The 13,438-nt window shown below is 39.3% G+C and overlaps 1 protein-coding gene across 1 annotated transcript in view; it reads left to right on the top strand.

Moving 5' to 3' along the window:
• Positions 1 to 13,438, top strand: part of LYST (lysosomal trafficking regulator) — a 409,773-nt gene that overhangs the window by 70,448 nt on the left and 325,887 nt on the right. The window contains exon 5 of the mRNA XM_082252534.1: positions 9,938 to 10,889. Within this exon, the coding sequence (XP_082108660.1) occupies positions 9,938 to 10,889 (952 nt within the window). The remainder of the gene's footprint in view (positions 1 to 9,937; positions 10,890 to 13,438) is intronic.

Raw genomic sequence — 13,438 nt, 5'->3', positions numbered from 1 at the left:
CCGCCTTCCGCTGCCTTCCACGGTTTTTCTCGGGCTCTCCTGTCCCACCGGTTAACCCGAGAGTGCAGCCGGTGGTTCAATTATCTAACCATAGAGCTGATTGGAAATGAGAATGGCTCCAATCATCTCTATGGCCTAAGATGCCGGAGGCTACGAGCATTTCATAACTTCTGTTTCGCCAGAAATAAACAGCGCCATTGGGAAATTGGGAAAGTATTTATCACACCAATTTTGGTATGGTCAGATGCGTTAAGGTCAGAGGAAAGATCTAGAGTATAAAAGACCCCAATTTTTTTTAAAAAGAGTACCTGTCACTACAGATTGCTATCATAGAGGAAATTTAAATTCACCGTGATAACAATAAAAATGATTAAAGAAAAAAAAATGAAAGAAAAGGTGTCAAAATAACATAAGAAAGCAAATTAAAAAAAAAAAAAACAAAAAAAAAAAATCAAGCCCCCCTGTCCCCCCGTGCTTGCGCGCAAATCCTCTGTAAGTCCAAAGTGGTAACCTGTAAAGACTTTTAAAGGCTTTTAAAACCGTACGTAGTTTGTTGCCGCGGCACGGGCGTGCGCAATTTTTAAAGCATGTCATGTTAGGTGTCTATGAACTCGGCATAAGATCATCTTTTAAATTTTACCAAACAATTTGGAATTATATAGTGTATTTCTGCATTAAAAATAAAAAAAGTGTTTTTTTACGCAAAAATTGCGTTTGGAAAATGTGTGCGCAAATACCGTGTAACAAAAAAAATTGCAACATCCACCATTTTGTTCTGTAGGGCCTCTGCTTTAAAAAAATATATAATGTTTGGGGGTTCAAAGTAATTTTCTTGTGAAAAAAAAATATTTTTTCATGTAAACAAAAACTCACAGAAAAGGCTTGGTTTTCAAGTGGTTAGAAGAGTGGGTGATGTGTTGCTAAAATTGAGCATAAAATGCCAGGACTGTTCAAACACCCCCCAAATTACCCCTTTTTGGAAAGTAGACACCCAAAGCTATTTGCTGAGAAGCATATTGAGTCCATGGAGTATTTTATATTTTGCCCTAAGTTTCAGGAAAATGACAATTTGTTTTTTTTTTTTTTTTTTTTTACACAAAGTTGTCACTAAATAATATATTGCTCACGCATGCCATGGGTATATGTGAAATGACACCCCAAAATACATTCTGCTGCTTCTCCGGAGTACAGGGATACCCCATGTGTGAGACTTTTTGTCAGTCTAGCCGCATACAGGACCCGGAAAACCAATCCCCACCTTCTGGCTTTCTAAGGGCGTAAATTGTTGATCTCACTCCTTACTACCTATCACACTTTTGAAGGCCATGAAATGCCAAAATGGCACAAAACCCCCCCAAATGACCCCATTTTGCAAAGTAGACACTCCAAGCTATTAGATGAGAGGCATGATGAGTCCATGGAATATGTTATATTTTGCCACAAGTTTCAGGAAAATTATTATTTTTTTTTTTTTTTTTACACAAAGTTGTCAGTAAATGATATAATGCTCACACAAGCCATGGGTATATGTGAAATGACACCCCAAAATACATTCTGCTGCTTCTCCTGAGTACAAGGATACCCCATGTGTGAGACTTTTTTGCAGTCTAGCCGCGTACAGGACCCGGAAAACCACTCCCCACCTTCAGGCTTTCTAAGGGCGTAAATTGTTGATCTCACTCCTTACTACCTATCACACTTTTGAAGGCCATGAAATGCCAAAATGGCACAAAACCCCCCCAAATGACCCCATTTTGCAAAGTAGACACTCCAAGCTATTAGATGAGAGGCATGATGAGTCCATGGAATATTTTATATTTTGCCACAAGTTTCAGGAAAATTATTATTTTTTTTTTTTTTTTTTTTTTTTTACACAAAGTTGTCAGTAAATGATATAATGCTCACACATGCCATGGGTATATGTGAAATGACACCCCAAAATACATTCTGCTGCTTCTCCTGAGTACAAGGATACCCCATGTGTGAGACTTTTTTGCAGTCTAGCCGCGTACAGGACCCGGAAAACCACTCCCCACCTTCAGGCTTTCTAAGGGCGTAAATTGTTGATCTCACTCCTTACTACCTATCACACTTTTGAAGGCCATGAAACGCCAAGATGGCACAAAACCCCCCAAAATGACCTCATTTTGCAAAGTAGACACTCTAATCTATTTGCTGAGAGGCATGGTGAGTATTTTGCATCTCTCATTTTTTTTGGAAAATGAAGAAAAAACAGGAAAATGCATTTTTTTTCCTCTTTTTTCAAATTCCAAAACTTTGTGACAAAAAGTGAGATCTGCAAAACACCCAACATGCCTCTCTGCAAATAGCTTAGGGTGTCTACTTTCCGAAAAGGGGTCATTTGGAGGGGGGTTGTGCTGTCTTGGCATTTCATGGCCTCCGAAACTGTGATAGGTAGTCAGGAGTGAAATCAACAATTTACGCCCTTGGAAAGCCTGAAAGTGGGGGTTGGCTTTCGAGGACCTGTACTCGGCTAGACTGCAAAAAAGTCTCACACATGTGGTATCCCTGTACTCAGGAGAAGCAGCAGAATGTATTTTGGGGTGTCATTTCACATATACCCATGGCATGTGTGAGCAATATATCATTTAGTGACAACTTTGTGTAAAAAAACAAAAAAAAAAATAATAATAATATATTTCCCGGAACTTGTGGCAAAATATAAAATATTCCATGGACTCACCATGCCTCTCAGCAAATAGCTTGGGGTGTCTACTTTGCAAAATGGGGTCATTTGGGGGGGTTTTGTGCTATGTTGAAATTTCAGGGCCTCCGAAACTGTGATGGGTAGTCAGGAGTGAAATCAACAATTTACGCCATTAGAAAACCTAAAGATGGAGATTCATTTTCGGGGTCCCGTACACAGCTAGGCTCCCAAAAAGTCTCACACATGGGGTATCCCCATACTGAGGAGAAGCGGCAGAATGTATTTTGGGGTGTCATTCCACATATACCCATGTCATGTGTGAGAAATTTATCTTTTAGTGACAACTTTGTGTTAAAAAAAAAAAAAAAAAAAAATTGTAATTTTCCCAAAACTTGTGGCAAAATATAAAATATTCCATGGACTCACCATGCCTCTCAGCAAATAGCTTGGGGTGTCTACTTTGCAAAATGGGGTCATTTGGGGGGTTTTGTGCTATCTTGAAATTTCAGGGCCTCCGAAACTGTGATGGGTAGTGAGGAGTAAAATCAGCAATTTACGCCATTAGAAAACCTAAAGATGGAGATTGATTTTCGGGGTCCCGTACACAGCTAGGCTCCCAAAAAGTCTCACATATGTGGTATCCCTGTACTCAGGAGAAGCAGCAGAATATATTTTGGGGTGTAATTACACATATACCCATGGCATGTGTGAGAAATTTATCTTTTAGTGACAACTTTGTGTTAAAAAAAAAAATTTTTTTTTTTTTTATTCATTTTTCAAACACCTGTGACAAAAAAATTAAATATTCAATGAGCTCAACATGCATCTCAGAACATTCCTTAGGATGTCTACTTTCCAAAAAGTGGTAATTTGGGGGGGTCTTGTACTGCCCTGCCATTTTAGCACTTCATGAATTGAGATAGGCAGTCAGAAATTAAAGCTGCGTAAAATTTCAGTATTTACACCATAGTTTGTAGACGCTATAACTTTTGCGCAAACCAATAAAAATACGCTCATTGAATTTTTTTTTGTCAAAGACATGTAGCTAAATATATTTTGGCCAAAAAATATGACATAAATTGAGTATATTGGATATTTTTTAAAAGACAAAGTTGAAAATTTCATTTTTTTGCAAAATTTTCGCTCTTTTTTTATTAATATCGCAAAAAATAAAAAGCGCAGAGGTGATCAAATACCACCAAAAGAAAGCTCTGTTTGTGGGAAAAAAAGGACGTAAATTTTGTTTGGGTACCACATTGCATGACCGCACAATTGTCAGTTAAAGTCGCACAGTGCCGAAGCACAAAAAGTGGTCTGGACGTAAGACAGCAAAATCCTCCGGTTGTAAAGTGGTTAATGCATTCTATGCATTAAGATAAAAAGTCTGTGTAGCAGCACCCCTAATACCTGTGCCCCATCTCCCTCCAGTAATGTCCATGAGTCCTCGGCCGTCCTGGGACTCTCCCACCTTTTTGGCTGAGATACAGTCGCAGGGCCATTAGCTCCCTCAACTGTCAAGGTCAGTGAGGAATTCAGGAGTGAGAGGGGGCAAAGCAGAAGGGCAGCTCCATATCTGAATGGACACATGAAGCTGCAGCTCAGCTTGGGTGCCCCCATAGCAAGCTGCTTGCTGTGGGGGCAGTCAATAGGAGGGAGGGGCCAGGAGCAGGAAAGAGGGACCCGAGAAGAGGAGGAACCAGGCTGCTCTGTGCAAAACCAACTGCACAGAGGAGGCAAGTATAACATGTTTTAAAGTGCTTGAAAATAATGGTGGCTACACAAAATATTGACCTTTTTTGGGTCCAATTTGGACATTTTCACTTAGGGGTGTACTCACTTTTGTTGCCAGTAGTTTAGACATTAATGGCTTTGTGTTGATATTGTGAGGGGACAGTAAATTTACACTGTTATACGAGCTGTACACTCAATACTTTATATTGAAGCAAAGTGTAATTCCTTCAGTGTTGTCACATGAAGATAAAATTTTACAAAAATGTGAGGGGTGTACTCACTTTTGTGAGAGTGTACAACTACATTATCAATGTTTTCTACAGCAATGATACACTTGCAATAGTGTCAGTTTTGTGGCAATTAAAGTGCAAGTATAGCCAAATTTCTTTTTTTTTTTATTAAGAAGGAAAATGTTAATCTCTTCTTATACATTTGTTGCTATTGTAATATTGCCTCTAACCTCCTTTCTCTGAAAAAATCTGTTGGGATTTCCTCTCACATTCTGGTTCAGTGACTATTGTCATCAGAATCATTCGAGGGGTGAATCTCTCCAACAAGGACATTAACTTCAAAACCCCTGTGATTCCTGTTCCTTTTTTAAAAAGGATTATCACCATACCACTGTGTATTGGTAAATATCCTTATTCACCTATAACTGCATGGTGGTTCCATCTACCAGTTCACTACAGCACCCCACGTGAACTGTGGGTGAGACTGTCATTTCACAGTGCAGAACAAGTCATGACAAGGCAGTAATGATGAAAGATCAGATTCAGGGAGCCTGCAGGCAATTCTGCTTACGAGTCCTTTTTTCTCTGTTTGCCTTTAATACAGATCTGCTCTGTGCTAATACAGCTTGGCTGGGGAGAGATTTGTTTGACCTTTTTATATAGGAGCTTAAGAGGGGATATAATTACAATGTACAAATATTTTAAAGATAAATTCACTACCTATATTAATTGGCAGAAAGGACATACCCCCTGATTGGGACTATGACGGGCAACCACTCACGTAAATAAAATTAACAATTTTTATTGATACAAATTTTGAAAATATAGTAAGGAAAAACATATGAATATATACACACAAAAAAATTGGCAACTACCTGTATTAAAATGTTTAATGTAAGGTCCCGGAAATGGGCACCTATATGAAGTCGGCCAAAATACAAGAAAGACAGTTTAAACTTAGATTGAGTAAAGCGTTCTTTACTGCTAGAGCAGTAAAAATGTTGAACTCCCTCCCCTTGGAAGTGGTGCTAGATGAGAATGTTGACAACTTAAAAAAACAAGAAGCAGACCATACAGGGCTATAGTAACTGATAGAAGCTAAAAATCACGTACACGTAGGTTGAACTGGATGGATCTGTGTTTGTTTTTTGTTTTTTTACAACTTCAAAAAGCTTTTCTAATTGATCTCACTTGTTATCCATTTCACATTTGTTTCTGGTGCTTATTTTGCAGTCTTATTCTGCCAATGTCACTATTATAAGCCTGCTGTGAGCTAAGACACCCAAGGTTTGTATAAAAAAAGTTTGGTGAATGGTATCAGAAGACAAGCAAAACAGAAGATGCAAACAAATTACCTTTTTATTGGCCTTCAAAATCTCCATCCTTTACAACACACTTTTGGCAGCGTTCATAAAGCTTCTGGATGCGTCATAGCAACCGTTTTAAAACTTCCTTGTAGAATGCCAGGTTCACAGTTTGACCCACAGGAGCTAATTCCTTAGGGATGATGCCATTGTTATCGAAGGCCATCAACATTGTCTTGACCTTGGACTTTTGCAAACAACTCTTTTTGTGTCATGGAGAAGATGGTGAACGCTATTCCATCAATTTGCCGCTTGGATTCTGGTTCGAACTGGTAGCACTAGGTCTCATCGCCTGTGATGATGGTTCACAGAAACGATGGGTCCTGGTTACATATGGTAATGAAATGTCCAGACGTTTTAATCCATTTTGCTTTCTGTTAATCTGCCAGCTTGTGCGGCACAAACCGGGAACATCTTCCGCTTATCCAAATCTTTGCAGACGATGGTGCTCACCATGTCCTTGCTAATGCCCAATTCCTCTGCCAGCATTTATCGCACTGGCTAGATCCTGTCTGGGGCTCTACTTGTCGACGACTGACCCGAAAGTGGCTCATTCTCAGTCATTTCCTTCCCGTGGCGAAGTGTTTGAACCAGTCGATAACATTCTCTGCTCAAAGCTTCCGTCCCTTACACTTGCACCAACGTTTCATGCGTCTCCGTCGCTGTGCTCCCCACTATATAGCAGAACTTGGTGTTGCATAATCAGGTGGAGAAAACACACAGCCATCTAGTTAAATCAATAAAAGGGTGGGGGGGGGTAAATCATACAATCCTGATACACAATCCTATAGTCACAGTTGATCCAGAGGAATGCAAAAACCCCAGCAAAGCAGGATCTAATTTGCTCCAGCAGGGGAAAAAAAAATCCTTCATGATCCCCCCCCCCCAAGAGGCAATTGGATATTCCCTGGATCAACTTTACCTAATGCTCATATCCAGTCATGTACATTCAGAAAATAATAAATCCAGGTCTTTTTTTAACGCAATCTACTGAATTAGAAAGAACCAGCTCTTGAGGGAATCTATTCCACATTTTCACAGCTCTTACTGTGAAGAAACATTTTCTGTATTTGGAGAATAAATCTTTTTTCCTCCTAGATATGAAGAGTGCCCCTTGTCCTCTATGATGACCCTAAAATGAATAACTTCACACCAAGTTCACTATATGGACCACTTGTGTATTTATACATGTTGATCATACCCCCCCCCCCCCCATATCTCCTTTTCTGAAAGAGAATAAATTCAGTTCTTTTACTCTTTCCTCATAGCTGTGCTTCCCCGGCCTCTTATCAGTTTGGTTGCCCTTCTCTGCACTTTCTCCAGTTCTCCAATTATCTTCTTTGTGAACTGGTGTCCAAAACTGAGCTGCATTTTCCAGATGAGGTATTACTAATGATTTGTACAAGGGTAAAGTGATATCTCGGGCTCTCGCTCTCTATAGAGCCTATATCTCTCTTAATACAAGAAAGGACTTTGCTTGCTTTGGAAACCCCAATTTGGCATGGCATAAGCTTATGATCTACCAAAACACCCTGATCCTTCTCCACCATTGATTTCTCCAGTTGTACTCCTAGTACGTATGATCCATGCATTTTCTTAGCCCCCAAGTGTATAACTTTACATTTATCAACTTTTAAACCTCATTTGCTTCTTAATTGCCCAAAACACCCCCTAAACAGTGCATTGAGGTCGGCTTGTAAATTGGAGATTACATCTGTAAGGACGTAATTCCACTGCATAGCTTGGTGTCATCTGCAAAGACTGAAATGGTACTTTTAGTCACAAACCCTATATAATTTATAAAGATAATAAAAAGTAAGGGTCCCAACACTAAACCTCGGGGTACACCACTGATAACCTTAGACCATTCACAGTAAGAATCATTAACCACTACTCACTGAATTCTGTCTTTTTAGCCAGTTTTCAATCCATTTACAGAGTGATATTTCCAAGCCTGTAGACTTTACCTTACACATTAGCTGTGTGTGGGGAACTGTGTCAAAATCCAAGTATACCACGTCCACAGCCATCCCAAGAAATCAGATTTGTCTGAGAACTTTTGTCTTTCATGAAACCATGCTGTCGGCTGCTTGAGATACTTTTTTTCTAGCAAGAACCAATCTATGTGGTCTTTTTATTAAACTCTCCAGTATCTTCCCTCCCCACTATAGTTAAACTAAAAGGTCTATAGTTACTTGGTAAAGACTTTAATCCCTTTTTAAATATAGGCACCACATTGGTCTTGTGCCAATCCAGTGGTACTATCTCAGTCATTAAAGCGTCCCTAAAAAACCAATGGCTTTGAAATGACAGAGCTCAGTTCTTCTTTTAGAATCCGTGTATGCCATCTGCATCATTCACCTTTATTCTGTCTAATTATTTCTCGATCATATCACTTTTGAGCCATAGTGGATAATTTGGGGCTGTGTCAATACCATCCCTATTATGGACATGAGCTCCCCCATGCTCCTTTGTATACACAATGCTGAAGGAGGGCATTTAATAAATGTTGCCTTTTTTTTTTTTTTGTCCCCAGTCACTTACTCCAGATTGTACTGTAGTACAAGTACTGTCATAGGATGGAAGGGTGACCTCACCACCCTCCCTATACTTGTACACAGCCAACATATTGGATTATAGTGCTGCAGCATGAAATCATTGGTAATATGACAACTGGTGTGGTGAGGGGGCCAATTAGAAACTCACCAGCACTGTGCCCTGGATAGGTTAAGTGTCAATATCTTTTCAAGGACAATTTCAAGAACTATAAAAGACGACCCCCAAAATATGGTAAACTGAGCCACCCTTCTCCTCTCGGGTGCATACTTGCCTCCTTGGACAGTGGTTTTCTAGGTTTTTAGTGACTGGGCAGTAGTCAGTGTAGAGGGCTGTCACTGTCAAGATAAGTATGCACCTGAAGGGTGCTCAGTTTAGCTATTTTTAAGGGGCTTGGGATGTTTTATAAATTTTCTGAGCTCGTCCTTTAAGTAAAATCTATTGGTTTTGTGCTTCTTATCTTTGACTAGACAGTCGAGGAGAAATGGAAAACTGATAGACTTTGCTCTGTTAACCTGCTCTCTTCTCCTATCCACAAGTAAAAATGAACTCTGAAGCACAACTGACTGACTTCTTGTACTGCTTTTTCTCTCTCCTAGTCAGAGCTTTGCCGTATAGAGGATTGCATGAGGCTTATACAAAATCGAATTTGGGTAGTTGCAATGTTTGCAAAAAAAAAAATACAAAATAACCAACTGATGTAATAGTGAATATAGAGCTGCATTTCATTTTAATTTCATATATCAAAGTGTGGTGTTTTTTTTTTTTTTTTTTGTTATTTTGTTTAAAGTAAAAATATTTAAAGAAAAAATGGAAAATAACTGCCATTCTGAATAATGGGCTCAAAGAAGTTGCTAAATTGTGCTTCTTTTGTAAGAAAAATCCCCTTGCTCATGTTGCTAGAATCTTGAATTCCCCAAATCCAGGTCGAGAAAGAGGTCACCTCCATGGTCTTACAATGCAGGTTTTTATTTATTTATTTGCTGTCATTGTCACAATTGGAGATTTCCCCTTTCCTGTAAGCTGTGGCAAAAAAAAAAAAAAAAAAAACTTTTTCAGTGAAGTAGGAAAGGGGTGAGAGCTTTTGTTAGGCTAATATAACTCTTTGCCTTCATGTCCCAGTGATAACCACTCCTCTATTTATTTTTTCATCTGATGTCACAGGTACAGGAAGTGAGGTGTGGTCTAATTGGGTCACATAGTAATAAAACTACCAAAGTATTTACTTTTTCTAAGTTTACCCAACACTACAATATAAAATGTGCTGAAGTTTGCCTTAACATTTTAATAAAATATATATATATATATATATATATATCCAAAGACTATCTGTTTAAGTATTACTTTGTTTTCAAGGTATTTTTTCTTTTTTTATCTTTGTCATGCAGCGTAATACGAGACGTATTCTTGAATTCAAATGGACTGAATCAAATTACAGAGCTTAATTATTTGGATTCTCTGAGATATTTCTGTTTGAAAGCATTTGAGGCTCTTATATGTTTTGGAGAGCAACAGATGGACTGTTTAACACCTAACTTAGACAATGGCAGTGGTGATTCAAACCCACTTCCTTTGGAATTTCATGTTCAGTTTTCAAAGCCCCAACAATGGCTACATGATGTTCAAACCAAGAACTATTTTGCTGATTTGAAAGAAATCTGTCCAAAGAGGAAAAAGGTGATCCATCAAAAAACTAGCATAATAAACCTTTTCCTTTGTTTGGCTTTTTTGAGTGTGAGTAAAGATGCGGAGTCTGACTTTGAATCTGTCAATGAGTCCGAGGACACTTCTGGCTATGACAGTACTGCAAGTGAACCACGAAGCATTTTACCAAAGCTTAATGTTGAAAGTTTGGCCTTGCCATCTAATGAGCAAATACACAGAGCAGCAGATATATGGTCAATGTGTTGTTGGCTTTACCTTTCAAACGCGATGCTCCAGAAACAATTCCACAAAATTGGTGGTTTTGACTTGTGTTACAAACTAACACTTTTGATAATCAATAAATTTTCTACCTGTTTTGAAGATTTGAGAAGTAAAATTCTTCCTGCTCCTCATCATGAAACATTCAGTCCACCTACAGAAGAAAGTTTTGGCATGGAAGCACATTGCAAAATGGAATGCACATGTTGCAATGCTTTATCTAAAGAACTCTACTCGAGTTATCTACAGCCTGATGCTCCATGTTCTTCATCTAATAGTTCCTTCTTTGTCAGTTCTCTTACAACTGAAGAGAAAGAGTGGCCAATTGAAGCTGTGAAATTATTTGAAGCACTTTTGGCTATTTGTCTACATAGTGCACGAAGCAACCAGCTCAAAACAGACTTTGAAGCTTCTCAGGTAATGTCTTTTATTTTTATGTTTTAAATAGTTTTAGTTTGTAAGTTCTCTGTATCTGATATTAATCAGAATGTCAGAATAAGACCTCATGCACACTGGAAGATTTTTCTGCTGTGTCTAGGGGTGTCCCCAGCCCCCCTCTCCCACCTTTAAACACCCCCGCTGATGTGTCCATGCGCACACAGGCATTTAGAGGCCGAAAAAAACCCCACAGTCAGTGTGTCCAAGAGCACCAGAGTTTTGGCAGAAAAACACATGACTCGTCTTAAGGTGTATTTAACATTTGAGTGTTAATTCATTTCAATGACCAGAATAGATTATTTTTCTGGCTAATTAAATGAATTCATGCCGAAGCGCTTGACACGATACAAGATATTACCTAACAACAAGCACAGTAAAAATAAAATCCATGATATAGCTATAAAAGTGATGATAAAGGAATCCAGATGACCTTGGAAAATAATTACTTATATAAGTGATGGATGAGGATGTAAATATCTTCGGTTAAAAGAAGGCTCTACTCTGATATACATTGCTTCAGTATATAGCCTTTTGCTTGCTTTTTTCTTTTTTTTTTTTAATATAACCCTTCTCACTATACCTTTCTGCCATATACTTTTTGTTGGGATCCAAGCCCTACTCCACAGAAGTCATTCCATACACTGCACATACTGGTTTTCCATACTGGCTTCCATACACTTCACTTGTGATGGCCACAATGCTAGAAACAGCTGTATGCGATAAGGAATAAATGGCTCAATATTATAGAGCTGTGTTTGTGCTGTACAGCCATTCTGGGTATACAATTGGTGTAAAGAGTAATGATTGGCATGACACTGCCCACTATCATGAAATTAGAAGAATACTTTTTTTCTTTCCTATTGGTTAAGGGACACAGGATTTGGTTTTTCGGAGACTATTGGCTTAGACTACTGCCTTCAGGTTAAATTGGACACTGGCAAACAAGCTGTTGGCCAGTCAGATATAATCCCTCCTACTCCACCATACTTCCATTTTTTTGTTAGCCAAAACAGGAAGAGACAATCCTTCCAAAGTGAGGACATTTCCAGTAAGTCACCAGAACTAGTGTCCCCACGGGAAAATTTCCTCTCTATTACTGTTCTGATAGCAACCCGAAATTTGGTATTTTCTTTAGCTTTCAATAATAATGGTAAACTGGACAAAGAGATGGTGAATCTCTCTAACAGGCACATAAAGCAAAAAAAAAAAAACATGATGGGTTCTAATCCCTCTCAGCTCTAACCAAAAAAAAAAAAAAAAAGTTTTGCCTTTTTAATTACACTTTAATCAGAAGAAAAATTTTTCTTTTCTCATGAAGGTTATGCATTCCACTAAGGATAAGGATTATGCCCCGTACACACGTACTGATCGTCGGCCGAACGATCGGCTGTCTTTTGTCCAGGGCTGTCGTGTCTGTTGAAAACTGCAAAAGACTGCACACGAATTTTGTCGGCCAACAACAGCCGACTGCAGAAGTGATATCATGTGATGGTTAACTTTCCTTGTCTTTTTTTTCTTTTCTGAGCATGCCCAGTCTTGCAAATCTGCTGTCTGTCGGCCGAAATCTGTACTGACTGGCGAACAATCGGCCGTTCTGGTGTTGGCCAACAAAAATTTTAATGCCTGCATGACAGATTCTGTTCGGCCGAAAATGCGCTGTCGGCTGTCAGAAGCATCATACTAACAAGCCTACAATCGGCCGATCGGTCGTCGGCCGAATATTTACGGCCGACAATCGGTACGTGTGTACGAGGCTTAAGATTATTTTTTCCCCTTTATCACTACGTCTGGGTTTGTTGCACCAAACTGTTACTTTATCCTCTCTTCAATTATTATTTTATCTTTGACACCCAAACAAACAATTCTTTGTACCTAAACTGTGGTGCTTTGCAGAGAATTCAGTCATGAAATGGACTGCTGCTCCTGCAATCAACCTACCACTGTCTCACCTTAACAAAGTTCTATAAGTTAGGCCCCTTTCACACGAACGATCCAATCAGATCCACCTGTCAGTTTTTTTAGGCGGATCTGATCGGATCCTCTATGCATCCCTATGGGGCAGCGGATGTCAGCAGAGACCTGTCCGCTGAAACCCACTGCTATCCGATTCCGATTCTGTCCGTGAAATCGGATGGATGGAAACCCTATTTTCCATCTGTCCAGAGAACCGGATCGGATGAGAGCGGACAGGTGGTCTGCTCTCATCTGATTCCCCCATAGAGAGCAGCAGGGCTCTGACACCTCCCTCCGCACACTGAGCAGATCGATCCCCCGCTGAGCAGCACGGAGTCCACCAACGGAGGCGGACCGTGTAAAAGGACCCTAAGAAATATTTTTTTTCCAGGGTTTTTTTTATTTTTATTTTTTAGTGTGTGTGTGTGTGTGTATATATAGATATAGATATAGATAGATATAGATATATAATTTTTTTTGTTTGCTATATTCCCCCATTAACAGAGTCAGTGTTGATAGGGGAATCCCTCCAGTGGCCTCCCAGAAGGCTCCCTCCGGTGTTCTGTCAGTGGGGA

The sequence above is a fragment of the Pelophylax lessonae genome (assembly GCF_965119305.1).
Source record: "Pelophylax lessonae genome assembly, chromosome: 3".
Lineage (NCBI taxonomy): Eukaryota > Metazoa > Chordata > Amphibia > Anura > Ranidae > Pelophylax > Pelophylax lessonae.
The sequence above is the reverse complement of the archived record's forward strand: the minus strand, read 5'-3'. Positions and strand labels throughout refer to the sequence as shown.